Source organism: Cryptomeria japonica, chromosome 5, assembly GCF_030272615.1.
Source record: "Cryptomeria japonica chromosome 5, Sugi_1.0, whole genome shotgun sequence".
NCBI lineage: Eukaryota > Viridiplantae > Streptophyta > Pinopsida > Cupressales > Cupressaceae > Cryptomeria > Cryptomeria japonica.
In genome coordinates this window covers 548769047-548782135 of record NC_081409.1, presented here as the reverse complement: position 1 = coordinate 548782135, position 13089 = coordinate 548769047, and the positions used below count along the sequence as shown (strand labels likewise).

Below are 13089 nucleotides of genomic sequence, written 5' to 3'. Positions count from 1 at the left end.
ATATTCAATATTAATCTATTATATTATTCTAAATTAATAATTGATTGATGAAACATTATAATATTGATTAAATTATTATAGTTAAAGGAGAGACATGTCCGTTCAAGGACATGCCTCTCCAAAGGAATATATATAGTATAATGTTATTCAATTTGAGAACACATAGAATTCCAAGAATGCAAGTATCAGATTGAATCAGATATATACATTAAAATAAATCCAATAAAACCTGGGAAAATCAACATATGGACTTTCCAAGCAGCAAAATCAATGGCTCCCTCAAGTCTATCTTCAGCCTTCAAACCTGACATTTTAATCTGAAAACACACAGCAGCTATATGCAACAAATGATTTGCTAAAATCAGAAGTTAGTGACACCTTGGCTCTGATACCATGTGATTTTATACCCTAGGTTTGTTAAACAAATTTATATCCTTTAAATATGCCCTAGATTGTAATCAGATTTGTAGCATTTTAATAAGTCATAATTCAGTAAAATCAGAAATGAAGGAAGTAGATCAGAGACAAACACAAATACCCTGGGAAAACCTTCAAGGAGGAAAAACCCAGCATTAAAGACCCTTAGGTCAGATTATATATTCTCTTGACAGCAAAAGTAAAATACTTAGCTCCCTTTACAAATCTGAATCCTTCATGAATGACAGATCTACACTTCTTCAAGTCTGTACCAAAATTGTCTTTGTCCTCTAGAACTAGTTCGCATAAGTCTAGACAATTTCGCACCCTCAAGAGCAAGTTCGCACTTCTTCAGGCAGAGCTAATTCGCTGAATAATGAATGAGTGATATTGACTTGCAAGGTGTCTTATATTTATATGCATCTTTAACTTTGTTTTATTGCAAGTCGGCCTCCTTTAATTTGGGCGCCAATATTTGTTGTAGCGTGGGGTTTTTAGGATAGGGCTGGGCTTAACCTTGGGGCACGTTACCCTTTAGGATAGGGCCCAGTCCTAAGTGGGTTCAGATGTTGCCTTTAAGGCAATCCGAACCCATACATTATCCTAGTTACAAACAACAATTATTAGTATTGTTTTGGACATGACTCATTTAATAGAGATATCTGTTTGCAAAAGGATATGTCCTTTCTAATACACATGAATATATCTAAGAACGAAAGATTGAAAACAAAGTGGGTGGTGTGTGTGTGTTGGATGAGAGTGAGTAAAATCAAGAAAAATATTATTATACACTAGCATTGATTTGGCGCAAAGAAGAATGTATGAGTAATAAGTGTATAAGCAAATTTGATGAATAAAATATGAAAAGAGGAAAGTAATAAATGTGATAGAGAGTTGTATGTTGCAAATATTATATCTCAAATTTCAGAAGAGCAATTATCTGCAGATTTAATGAGAAGATTGTAACAGATTTTCAAGTGAAGTCTGTGATCACTCTATGATAGATTTATAATGAGTTTCATGAAGGATTGTGACCAGTTTTGAGGCAGATTTATTGTCACCATAATAGCAGTTTGAAGAAGAGAACTTGTGAAGAATGGGATCATCCATCATCCATTAAAAGGTGGAAATTCAAATGAGGGGTTGGTGCCTCTAGTCAGTTGGTGCTCACGAATTAGAATGAGGGGTTGGTGCCTCTAGTGGGTTGATACCTACAGATTTCTAAAAGAGATTCTTGTATATAAGGAAGCTATTTTGCCATGGTTTTCTCCCGTAAGGATTTCCACATATACATCTTGTGTTCTATTTGTGTTCATAATAGTTAGATCTCATGTGAATTTTAGTATGCAATGAATATGTTTTGAGATAAAGTTATATGCTTATAATATTAAGTTGAAAAAGTAAAAGTTTGTTATACTGATTCACCCCCCTCCCCCCTTTCCCCACCTTGTTATACTGATTCACCCCCCTCCCCCCTTTCCCCACCTCTCACTATAACCGTGTTCTCAACATGTGATAGCATATTGGTATGAAGCTAATATCTTATAACATCAATCTGTTTATATAATTATATTGTTTCCCACGCATTTAATACAATCGATTACATACATGCACTAGGAATATTGATTACAATATGACTGATGTTTATATTATGCTAATGATATCGATATATGCATATATTCATAATTTTAGAAGATACTAGCATTTTCTAGCCCAATTATTTAATCTTTTCTATTGCCCCCCCCCCCCCCCCCCATAAGGAGAGGCGTGGTGGAGTAAATCCATCCCAAATTAGGTCAGCCCCATGGGTGGTCTAGACAGATGTTCCCGAAACCTGGGCCCGATTATGAAGGTGGTGTCATCGCGCCCTAGACAAGTAAATCACCATCCAGGGTTGAGGATTAGAAAGGAAGTAAGAATTGGGGCTTGAATATAGCCACTATCAATTGTACTATGAATAAATATGGTTATCCAGTTTAGTAAATTAATTTAAGACATGATAATATTAAGTAATGGGTGTTGATTATTGGGAAATTGGCAGCCTTCTAGTAGGGGACATTACAAATGTGTTGTTTCAGGTGAAGGTAATTGGACTCAATTACTAAAAAGATGGGACTACATTCAAATTGAGAGGAAAAGGAAAGATACAAAAAATGGGTTCTATTTTTATTAAAGGAGATTTCAATATTCCCCAAAAGTTGCAATGGGTTGGAAATCGAAATTGATCATACACAAGCATAAGGAAATGGTTCAATGGCTGCAACTTATGAGTCCAATGCAGGGAGCCAACCAATATCCCTTCTTATTTGATTGTGATGCAAGAATCCAAAACTCGGATGGAATTGTAAAAGTTGACAAAGTGACTTGGAAAATCTTTGTAGATAAAGAATGGAGTCAATTTCAGATGAGAGGTTATAATGTACTTGCCACTATCTCTTTGGGAAGTGTTTTGGGTGATCATTTTGTGCTTGTGAAAGGGCATGGAAAGTGCACAATTTCCTACCAAAATGAGTTACTATTTGCAGATTTAGTTTTTCCGAAAATGATGGTCCAAATGTTGTTATTATATGATGCTATATGTTGCCCCTCTACATAATATTTGCTATTATAGACCAGCAAATAAAGATATATTACTGATTGTGAGATAGACAAAATTGATTGATCAATTAAACTCAGAGTGAGTGGGAGTTGATAGGTGGAAGTGGAGATAAAACAACATAAAATTAAAAAACAATAATAAATTCCTTTTTTAATTTTTCATGCATTTAAGTATCACAAACACATCAAATTAAATGCTTCTAGTTTTGTTGACAGACGTTTTTGCATCCATATGTGAGTATGATACGCCTTCGGCATAATTAGTAAGTCGAAGTACAATATAATAATAACACTAATTGATACTTTATTCAAATGTTAGTGTTCAATTACAATGCAAGTAGTATGAGGAGGACCTTTCATAAAAATCAGCTCTCTTGACCCAACAACAAGTGTGCCATTTGAAGGGTCAGTGGTTGTCGACTAAGACACAGACATTGGTCTAACCGTTTATATCCCTCTGATAACTTGCACTACCTTACCAAAGTCAGCATAGCATGGATTGACATAACACTATCTACAAGTATGCTCGTGAAGAATGTATTCAAGTTCATCTACATTTATATTAAAAAAATTCCATGAGAGAGGGCATGCCTATTTTATTTGAAAACCATTCTTCACAAAATCAAAGAGAACATGAAGAATTCATAATCAGCCAATAACCATCTCATAGAGCCTCATGATGGTAGAAAAGAAAACATATGAAATACTAATAGCATTCAACTTCTACGAAAGCATGTGAACAATGTTAAAGGCATAACTGAAACAAAAAGAATGTGTCATAGAACAAAGTTAAAGGCCTTCCTAAAGTTACAAATAATAAAGTACCTTACAGCATCAATAACAAGCCTCCTCAATAATAGCCTTGAAAGTAAAAATATGGTCAATCCTATAGAAATCTTACATAAAGTTTGCCTATCCTCTCTTCTCATGCACACCACTTACCTTTGTGCTCTATGTGATAGGTATTTGGCCAAAAATAATCTCAAGATAAAAAAATTTATAAGGAGAAATCTCTCAAAAAAGAGGGTAGATACACTTCACCCAAGATAATGTGAGCGTTAAAAAATATTTACCAGAACAGAGCAGGTTGCATATATTCTGTGACTACCCAAGAGCATAAAACATTTAAAAAGTCGATATTAAGTTTGGGAAAAATAGTACAAAGAAAATACCGAAAGATCAAATATCTGGTTGCTACAAGATGATGAGGCCTTCTCATAATGATCCCAGCATGCTTTATTTTGTTTGGAAGTTTACATCAAAGTAATTCCTTAATGAGCCATGTGGATGACCATACATCTTTTCAGTTTGGTTGAGACGGTCTTAACTGGTAACTATTCCACCAAAATTTCAATGAAACTCATATCCAAACTCATCCATTTTACAATGTTGGGACTATTCTGCTGGAAAAGAAACCTGTTAGGCCATATAACAACTACGTTCACAAGTGAAAAACAGTCTGATAGTTGTAAAACACGTATTGGATTCTCTAAAGATAAAATTGAAGAACAAAATCTTGCAAACAGTATCTCATTCAGTGAAAGGATAAACCCTTAGGAGGATTCTATGTGAAACGATCTAGAAATACTACTGCACCCGACAGTCCAACTGCTTTGGAGCAAAAAATTCTAGAGGCAATATTATGTTTCTAAGACTGCCAGTTTCAATTTTTACAAAAAAAAATAGATGACATAATTCAGCAAGTTTGGCTTTTGTTCAGTGGAATTTCTGGCAATGAAAAATAAATATTTAGAGAGTTTACGTTTGAAGCAGTAAATTTAATATAGGCTTCTTTGAATAGCTGAGTTTGGAACTCTAATGTAAGCAGTCCAAGCTTCACTAAGGCGTTTTTGCTAGATTAAGGGGAAAAAAACCCTAAATTTTGAGTTGCTAAATTGTAATGTCCCCTTTTCTCTATTTGCCACTCTGGAGCACGGATTTGCCTGTTAGCCATCTCCGCAGGCAAATGCAGAGGTTAGGAGATGATTGGCTAACCAAGAGGATTTATACTTAGTCATTTTCTTGGCCTTGGTGACCTTATATTATGTAAACTTTATAATATTTTATTATAAAATTGGACATTTTATAAAGTAACTTTATAAAGAGGGGTTAATTAAATGTCAATGATGAAATATAAAGTTTACCCCTTTATGCACGCCTATCTAGGCAAAAAGGAAAATAAACTTTAATTTAAAGTGGCCCCATCAATGATAAATCATAACCCTCAAGCTGGGTGCCTAAGTTGAGGAATATTCTTTTGGAATCATGGCATATTGGAGCCCTAATTTGGGCGTGGGGTTAAGGAAAGCATAAAGGACAGTGTACAGGCATCATTTTGCATCATTATTATTCTTTTTTTCATCTCTCTTTTAGGAATTGCAGCTCTGAGATCAGATCAGCAGCATTTAGGTGTTGGAGAACGAAAACTCTTCAATTCCAGACAAACTTGGACGATACCCCAAGCCATAATTCAGAGGAATTCATTCAGAATTCCACATTGGGCAACAAATTCAAACTTCATCAGCAAATTGCAGGCCTGTAGCAGTAAATCAGTCACATTTTTGAAGCATTAAGAGGCAGAAATAACCTTCTTTAGCTCCCACGTGACTTCCTAGGACAGGCAGTATGTTTTGGAGACACCTGGGATGCCTAATAAATAAATCAGCAACAACTAGGGTTTGAAATTGGTTGAAAATTCATTGTTAGCAGCAGGAATCATCAAATAAATTTCCTTTTCAGGCTTATCACAGCAAAAGTGGATGATATGAGAAAATCAGTGGGAGAATTAGTCAAAATTCAGAGAGCTTGCCTAGCAGTTTTTTGGGATTTGTTCCAGATCTACCTATTTCAGCAATAAAAGTTTAAGATAATTATAGTTGATAAGAATAAATCACTTTGGAGCACTTGATACCCTCTAGAAGCTCCTATATTGCATTATTCATCCATTTAGTCAAATAAAAGTACACCTCCAAGTCAGCATTGGACTCCTGGTATGCCCATTTGACTTTGGATGTTACAAATTGTTTATTTCTTGTTATTGGTGTTTGCTGCAATAAAAATCAGAATTCTGATTTCCTGATCAGTCTATTATTTTATAGTAGAAAAGTCCAAAAAGGTATCATTGTTGTGTTTATTTTCCATTTCAAGCATTCTATTGCTGTTTGGCATCAAAAAACTCAAAAATACAAACCAAATCAAAACACTCTCTTTCGCTGGTCAAAGAAAAATCAGACAAGAAAACAAACCAAAAATCAGAAAATTTCAGTTCAGGGTAGAAAGGGAATAAATTTAGAACTTTTAAAAATATGGAAAAGGATTGCATATAACCTAATATAAACAATATTTATGGCCAGTTTGTTAAGTGATTAGAGTAGGATATATTATTTGATATTGTTTGTTTAGGTCACCTAAAAAAGATTAAGCTTTAGGCCAATTGCCTTACTAGTGACTCTTAGGTACCCAAAAATGCACAGGTCAATAGTTTTGCTTCCAATTATGATTACACTCCCATCTTGCACCATTATGGCTTAAAAAATTGACAGCTGATCTTGATTCCCATAACATCCCCCATCAATTCAATCTCCTAAGTCTTCCTTGGCATACCTTCTAGTTGGTCTTACCATTTTCTCTTTGTGTGTCCATGTTAGCTGAAGGCCACCATTTTTTCCCCCAATTGACTTTGCACAGGGTTTGGGCCAGTGCCCCCAAAAAAAAGTTGAGATGCTATTCGGTTTTTCTGTAGTTTTAGCTTTGTTTTCCCAATCAGGTCAAAACCACCAGTTGGCAAGCAGCAGTGGTTGTGAAACTGCTGCAGAGATTTCACAATTGTCATATCAGTTTCACCTATGCTGCAGTGGTTTTGAGACCGTTTGTCTACAGAAAGTGGCAGTTTTGACCAGTTCGCCAAATTGGGAATTTGAAGTGTCAATAGTCACATGTTCTAGAATTCTCTTTTTGTTAATTTTAGCAATCAGATTAGCAGTATAGAACAGAAAATCAGAATGCAAAGTAATTCATATGCATAACACACATGTACCCTGGGAAAACCTCCCTCTTGGAGGAAAAACCCAGCAACCAAAGATCTCAGATCTGATTAGATTAATGTCAGAAGATAATCAAATACAAATTCGCCCACCTAGGGCATGACAGAATTGACTTATCTGAATCACAAGTTCTGATTTGAACTTGACTGAATCTCCAATCAGATGTAGGGCAGACCTTAGGGCAGATCAGTCTGATATAGTTCGCACAGCAAGAGGATAGCTTCTTGGATCAGAAGTCTGCCGATTTACAAGAATGTGAATTCACTGTCACTCAGAATGTGTTAGCTGACTCTTGGAGAATATTCGCTGACTTCAACATTGAATTCGCTGGCAGAGTGGTATTCGCTGATCAAGTGCACATTATTGTCTATTAAATGGATTACAATCCATTGATTATATAGGAGGTACAAGCATTATATCTTGCCTTAGTCGGCTAAGGACTTTGGCGCCAAAATATAATGCTTTTAGTTTAAGTTACATGAATAGGTCCATGCTTCCACACGTTACATTTGTGTTTGCCCTTTGAGTGTTTTATGTGCCTAGGCGGGACCAATCTCCAATGGTCACAAGTTACATTATGGGGTCAGACCCATTTATAACCACAAGTTACATAGGTTAGGACCTAACCAATAACCCTTTAAAAATTACACAATAAATTTTAAGGCCGAAGGCCACATCTAAAATTTACCAAGCTAGGTCGGCCCAATCAAGGGATACGACCTAGCTACATTTTCAACACTTTTGATGAGCATTTCATTTTCCTTCTTTTGGCAGGTTTTTGTTGTCTTAGCATTCCCTTTTCTTTATATGCATGCCTTCACAAGCAAAAGAAAGCAAGCCAATTTCTTAATCATTTTGTCAGCCATTTCTTCACTGCATGTTTGCCCTTAGGTCAATTCAAAGTTGGAGGCAGTGGCCAGTACTTTGCTTCTCTTCCATTGTACAATGTTCTTTGCAGTTTTTCTATTTCAATCCTCCGTTGCAGCCTCTGCTCCACGGTTGTCTTCCATTTTATTGACTCATTAAAAGTTGTTCTCTGTGATTGCCCATCATTATCAGCATGACAAACAACACGTTCTCTATGATTGTCTACTATCATTAGCACTACAGCAGCCTTAAATTTTTGGTATTTTCTTACCCTGCTCCACCTGTTCTGGAAATCATTCAGCTACAGCTTGCAAAGACTGTGTATACTCCAAGGATGACATTAGTGAGAAGCCACTAAGCCAAAAGATCAGGATTTCCGATTTTTGTTTATTTCAGGTTTTCATTCATAGCATAGTTTAGTTAGTTGTTAAAATTAATTAGTTAGAATTAGTGTTCAGTTATGGATAAGATTAAATTAGATTAGTTTTCCTTCAAGTTTATCTTGTCATTTCTATTCAAGCAAGTATCAATTCATATCAACCTATTAAACTACTTTTAAAACAGTTCAAATCTAGACAGTTAATACTTGTAAGCTCAAAATTTTGGCAACCTCTTTAAATCTACAAACTTAATGACTATATCAGTGTTGTATGTTTGTTTGTAGGAGGATTAAGAGGGATCTTTTCATGATCTCATCCTTTCATCTCTCCATCAAACCTCTAGACAATTAAGAGGGCTATCTCAATTCATTCAAAATGACCTTTGCAAACAAAATCCATTTTGGCAGCATGTTGTAACATACATTGCAAATCAAATCAGCATATACAACAACACAGATTTACAAATTTATGAAATTTACATTAAAGTTCAACAACTTTGCAAATTTATCAACACTAAACAATTCTTGGCAAAGCAAACATTCACAACAACTTTACACCGTAAAACTTCAGAACAATACATCTTGCAGATTTACAACACTTGCAAAATTGGCTGTTCTATCTCAACAAGATTCACATTTAAAACGATCCTCACACACTATCAAACTTGTTAACCTTCTCCAAATAGCAGGACATCTTACAATGATTTTGTATTCTTGCAATTTTGCAATTACACAAGAATGCAACTTTGAATTTTTTTGTAGTTCTGCGACAACCTGATAACTTTTCAGGATCTGTCAAAAACCACTGCCCTATTGCACACACTCTCAGTCAAGTCAACTGACTCTTTGGCAAGTGAAGTCCTCAGTCAACACAGAGTCTTTTCATCCAGAGTTTCCGTTTTGGGATCTCTTTTGTGAGTCTCTCAAATCTTGATTCGGGTCTGAGTATTTGAGTATTGAGATTTTGTTTCCCAAGTAGACTAAATCTCTTTCAAATTTGTAATTTTTGGATCTCATCTTCAGACTACAGATTTTCAGATTTCCCTTGTAGGTTGTTTCAGTTATCATAAATGAGGACATGGAGATTCATATGATTCAACCAAATCTATGTTACTGGGTTCTCCCAGAACCACCTCCCCTACCCCCCAACTGCTCCCCCACATGTATGGGTCTCGTCTGGGGCTGGTTTGCCAATGGGTTCACCTAGGGTCACACCCAAGGCACCCGGACAGGACCCTGGCAGAACCTAGGCCAAACTCAGGGGAACCTAAAGGCTGCCCAAAATACACAACTCGATCTACAATGGATGACTGGATCAATCATAAAGCCAACTTAAATACCGCAATTACAGGGCGACTGGCTTCCTTATACCTTACCAAGGATGGGAACTAACCGGTCTGACTGGGAGACAGGGAGACAGAACCAAGGAAAGGTCTTTACCGGTTAGTAAGGTCTTCACCGGTTAGTCAGGTTCATCAAGACTAGGTAGAAAACAAAAAAATCATTTTTTTAAACACTTTTATAAACAAAAAAGTGTCAAATACCTAGTTTCACCCTTAAGTGATAAAATTGTGAAAATGGTTTGCACCATGAAGTTCAGTGGAGGGAGCTCTGCCCCTTAACCCCGCCCTGTATCACGACAAGGAAAGTGGCAAGGACGCTGTCCCTGGACCCTACAGGGGGCACTACCCCTCAACCCCACAAGCAGAGCTGCCCCCAAAGCCCCACAAGGAGGGCTACCCCTCAACCCCACCAGAGGCATTGCCCCCAAACTCTCACTAGTTATTGGGACCTCTTGTCACATAAAAAACTCAATTACAATGAAGGAATGACAAGGAATTAGGACCTAACTCATGAGTGTTCTGACTTGTTACATTATTGTTGCACAATTTACCAAAAATCTCTTTAGATGAGGCAGCTTCTACATATGACATGGCTAGTGGAAGTGGCATTGTAAATCATTGTGGTTCAAATGAAATTGCCAAATGTTGATTTTGATGCTTTCAGTGGAAAGTAAAATTAAGATTATTGATATTGATTGTAACCATTATAATAGAATCAATTTGAACTAGCAAAACAAGTAACCATATGCTATAACAGCAAGCCAAAAAAACAGAGTTGTAGTCAACTTTAAATTAGTGCAACTGAATCCATTGTTGTTATTCTTCATGAAACAGAGAATTTCTGATAAAAACTTTTACTTCAATATCAAGAGCAGTACAAAACACACCCCTCTCAGGTGCAAAAGAAATTGCATCCTCGTTATTCAAAAAAAATTCTGTTTGGTTGATCGAACGATATGGTTGAGATCTAGCAGTAAGGTGGGTCATTTATCACCACAAAGACCCTAGTTAAAATACTAAGAGGCAAACCCCAAGGTGCTCAGGTGGATGCGTGCCAAACAGTGAAAAGTTTGAATTTTCTTAATTTATCAATGAGAAGAGGTTGTGCAACTTACATAGATTTTCTGCTCAGAATTATTGTCTTATGGGAGGAAGGCATGCTTCCCAATAGCCAATGTACCATTTACTTTAACTAAAGGGGTATACAAAAACTGCCTTTTGCTATTTATGGTTCAAACTGGATAGTGCCGTTAAGCACGCTAAACTTGCACTAATTTTAATCATCCTAGTTTTTACTTTACTCTCTGATGAGTTTGAGAATGGATGTTTATTTTTCCAGTTCAACATGCTCTCAACTTCATATATACATAAAGTAATTTATATATTTAAACATCTGAAAACCCTCGTTTTGAGTGCATCTCGCATAACCAAGGCATAAGAGATATTGATTTATTTCCCAGGTCACTTTGCAGTGAATTTTCTATCTCCATGTCCATTTCCAGTTTGAGGGAATAAGTGCTTTGCCAGTTCGGTATGATATCAATTTCATGTATACATAAAAGTGCCGTGATTTATACAAATATAGGGATCTCATGCCTTTGACAGCATCCCTGCTCCTAAAGCTATAAAAGATATTCATTTACTTGTTGGTTTAACTTACAGGATAAGCGTTGAGAGCACAAGGACCAAGTGCAGTGCGACAACAGCTGATGGCCATATTTCGAGCTTCTTCATCCCCACTCCTCAGCAATTCGATGAATTTCTACAAAAATTTAAAAAAATAGGTGTAAAAGAGATCAGATTTTGCAATAAAAATTTAGGTACAACTTTACGGAAGCACAACTTTGAGAAGTTTCTACTGACAAATTCTTTTGAATATCAAATTTTACGTTTTTTAAAATTGCTAATAATTTAAGTGAAGTGGATTCCCGTTTTTCTCAATATTTTTAAGTAATTTGTGAAAAAACTTGGTGAATTCTTTAAAACAATGAAATATCGTTTCGTAAAAATCGAGGTGAATCTCCATCCCCGATTAACGGAGAAATTTGCCAAACTTTGGAGTACCGAATATCAGTCACTAAAACTATTGCAGTAAAAACAGAAGATAGAGATAAAAGAAAGGGTTTTTATTGATAGAAAGTTGCCTGTTTCTGCAAACGGAAGAGAAGATGTTGATCTTCAAGTACGAAAGGAGCTTGCTGAGTAAGAATACTAAGGACTCCATCAATATTACCCGCCTCTATCATTTTCCGTACGCCTTGTATCATTTCGCGCGTAGAAGAACTTATATTTGAGGACGAATACATATGTGAAGCAGATGAGGAGGAGGAGGAGGCTTCTGCCTGCTCACTGTCCCACAACAGAAGTCTCTCTGATTCGACATAATCCATGGCAAGAGCGTCAAATCCAGACCAGTTCACTGACATGGTATTCATTTCTTTCGCTTCTGATTTTGCCATGAGACTATCTCTGCCTCGATCCTACGATTGGGCGCTTATCTTGGATTGTTTTTATAAATTTGTTTGCTTGCCTATAATATTCGCCCCGCTTAGATTTGTTTATTGTCTAGTACCTTGTTTGCTTGCAAGCATTCACAGAAATCTGAAGTAAGCAATTTTGTGTCAGGGATATCTATGAACGTTTTATTCCAGAGAACGTCTATAAAATGTTTTCTCCTTTGTAGTGGTACAGGGAAGATGTTTTTGTGGTAGCAGGGTCCCGGGCCGATATAGTTAATTGTTTAAATCTTTTACAACATTAACACATTTTCATATATTTTTGAATGAAGGAAGGAAGGAAGGAATTTTAATGACATTCACTATATCTTTTGGTCTAAAGAGTCGAGGGACACAAAATTAACACATTTTTATATTCTTTTCAATGTCATTTTTTTTATTATGATTCTTGATCAAGAAACGTGCAATTTTGTGAAGTCTTGCCTCCTCAAATAGCTCATTCAGATTGCCCACCTTTTTTTTTTTAACCAACTACGGATATCCTCCTAGTTGCACACTCCATAATGAAGTGTCATTCAATTTCAACCACCCTTTTGTTGCAAAAAATGTAAGTCCTTGCTTCTCAATTTTTCTTCAGTATTTCATGATGATAACCAATCCTCAATTGTGTGATTAAAATTTTAGCCTTTCTTTTAAATGCAAACCTCAAAAAGGCTTTTTTATTATGCTTCCACGTGAGTTTGAATTATTTGACAAAGTATGCTTTTTTTTGGCCAACATGTTTTGTCCACATGACAATCCTAAAATTTTCTAACACCAACTTTTTATCTTCTCATTGATAAACAAAATGTATATTATACTTCAACAAAATTTTAAAAACAATACAAATAACCTTTGAAAATTTATAAAGGATTACCCAAATTACAATCTAATTAATAAAAAATAAAAGAAAATAATTTATGGTATAAAACTAACATTTTCATAGT

The 13089-nt window shown here is 35.8% G+C and overlaps 1 protein-coding gene across 2 annotated transcripts in view; it reads right to left on the bottom strand.

Moving 5' to 3' along the window:
* LOC131063465 (uncharacterized) overlaps positions 1-12370 on the bottom strand; it is a 150244-nt gene extending 137874 nt beyond the window's left edge. Inside the window, exons 1-2 of one of the 2 annotated variants that reach the window (XM_057997285.2) lie at positions 11792-12370; positions 11308-11409 (exon numbers count right to left, since the gene is read on the bottom strand). In XM_057997285.2, coding sequence (XP_057853268.2) covers positions 11308-11409; positions 11792-12106 — 417 coding nt within the window. In that variant the 5' untranslated portion in view covers positions 12107-12370. The remainder of the gene's footprint in view (positions 1-11307; positions 11410-11791) is intronic. The other variant, XM_057997276.2, reaches the window with a different exon arrangement.
* Positions 12371-13089: the final 719 nt, after the last annotated feature.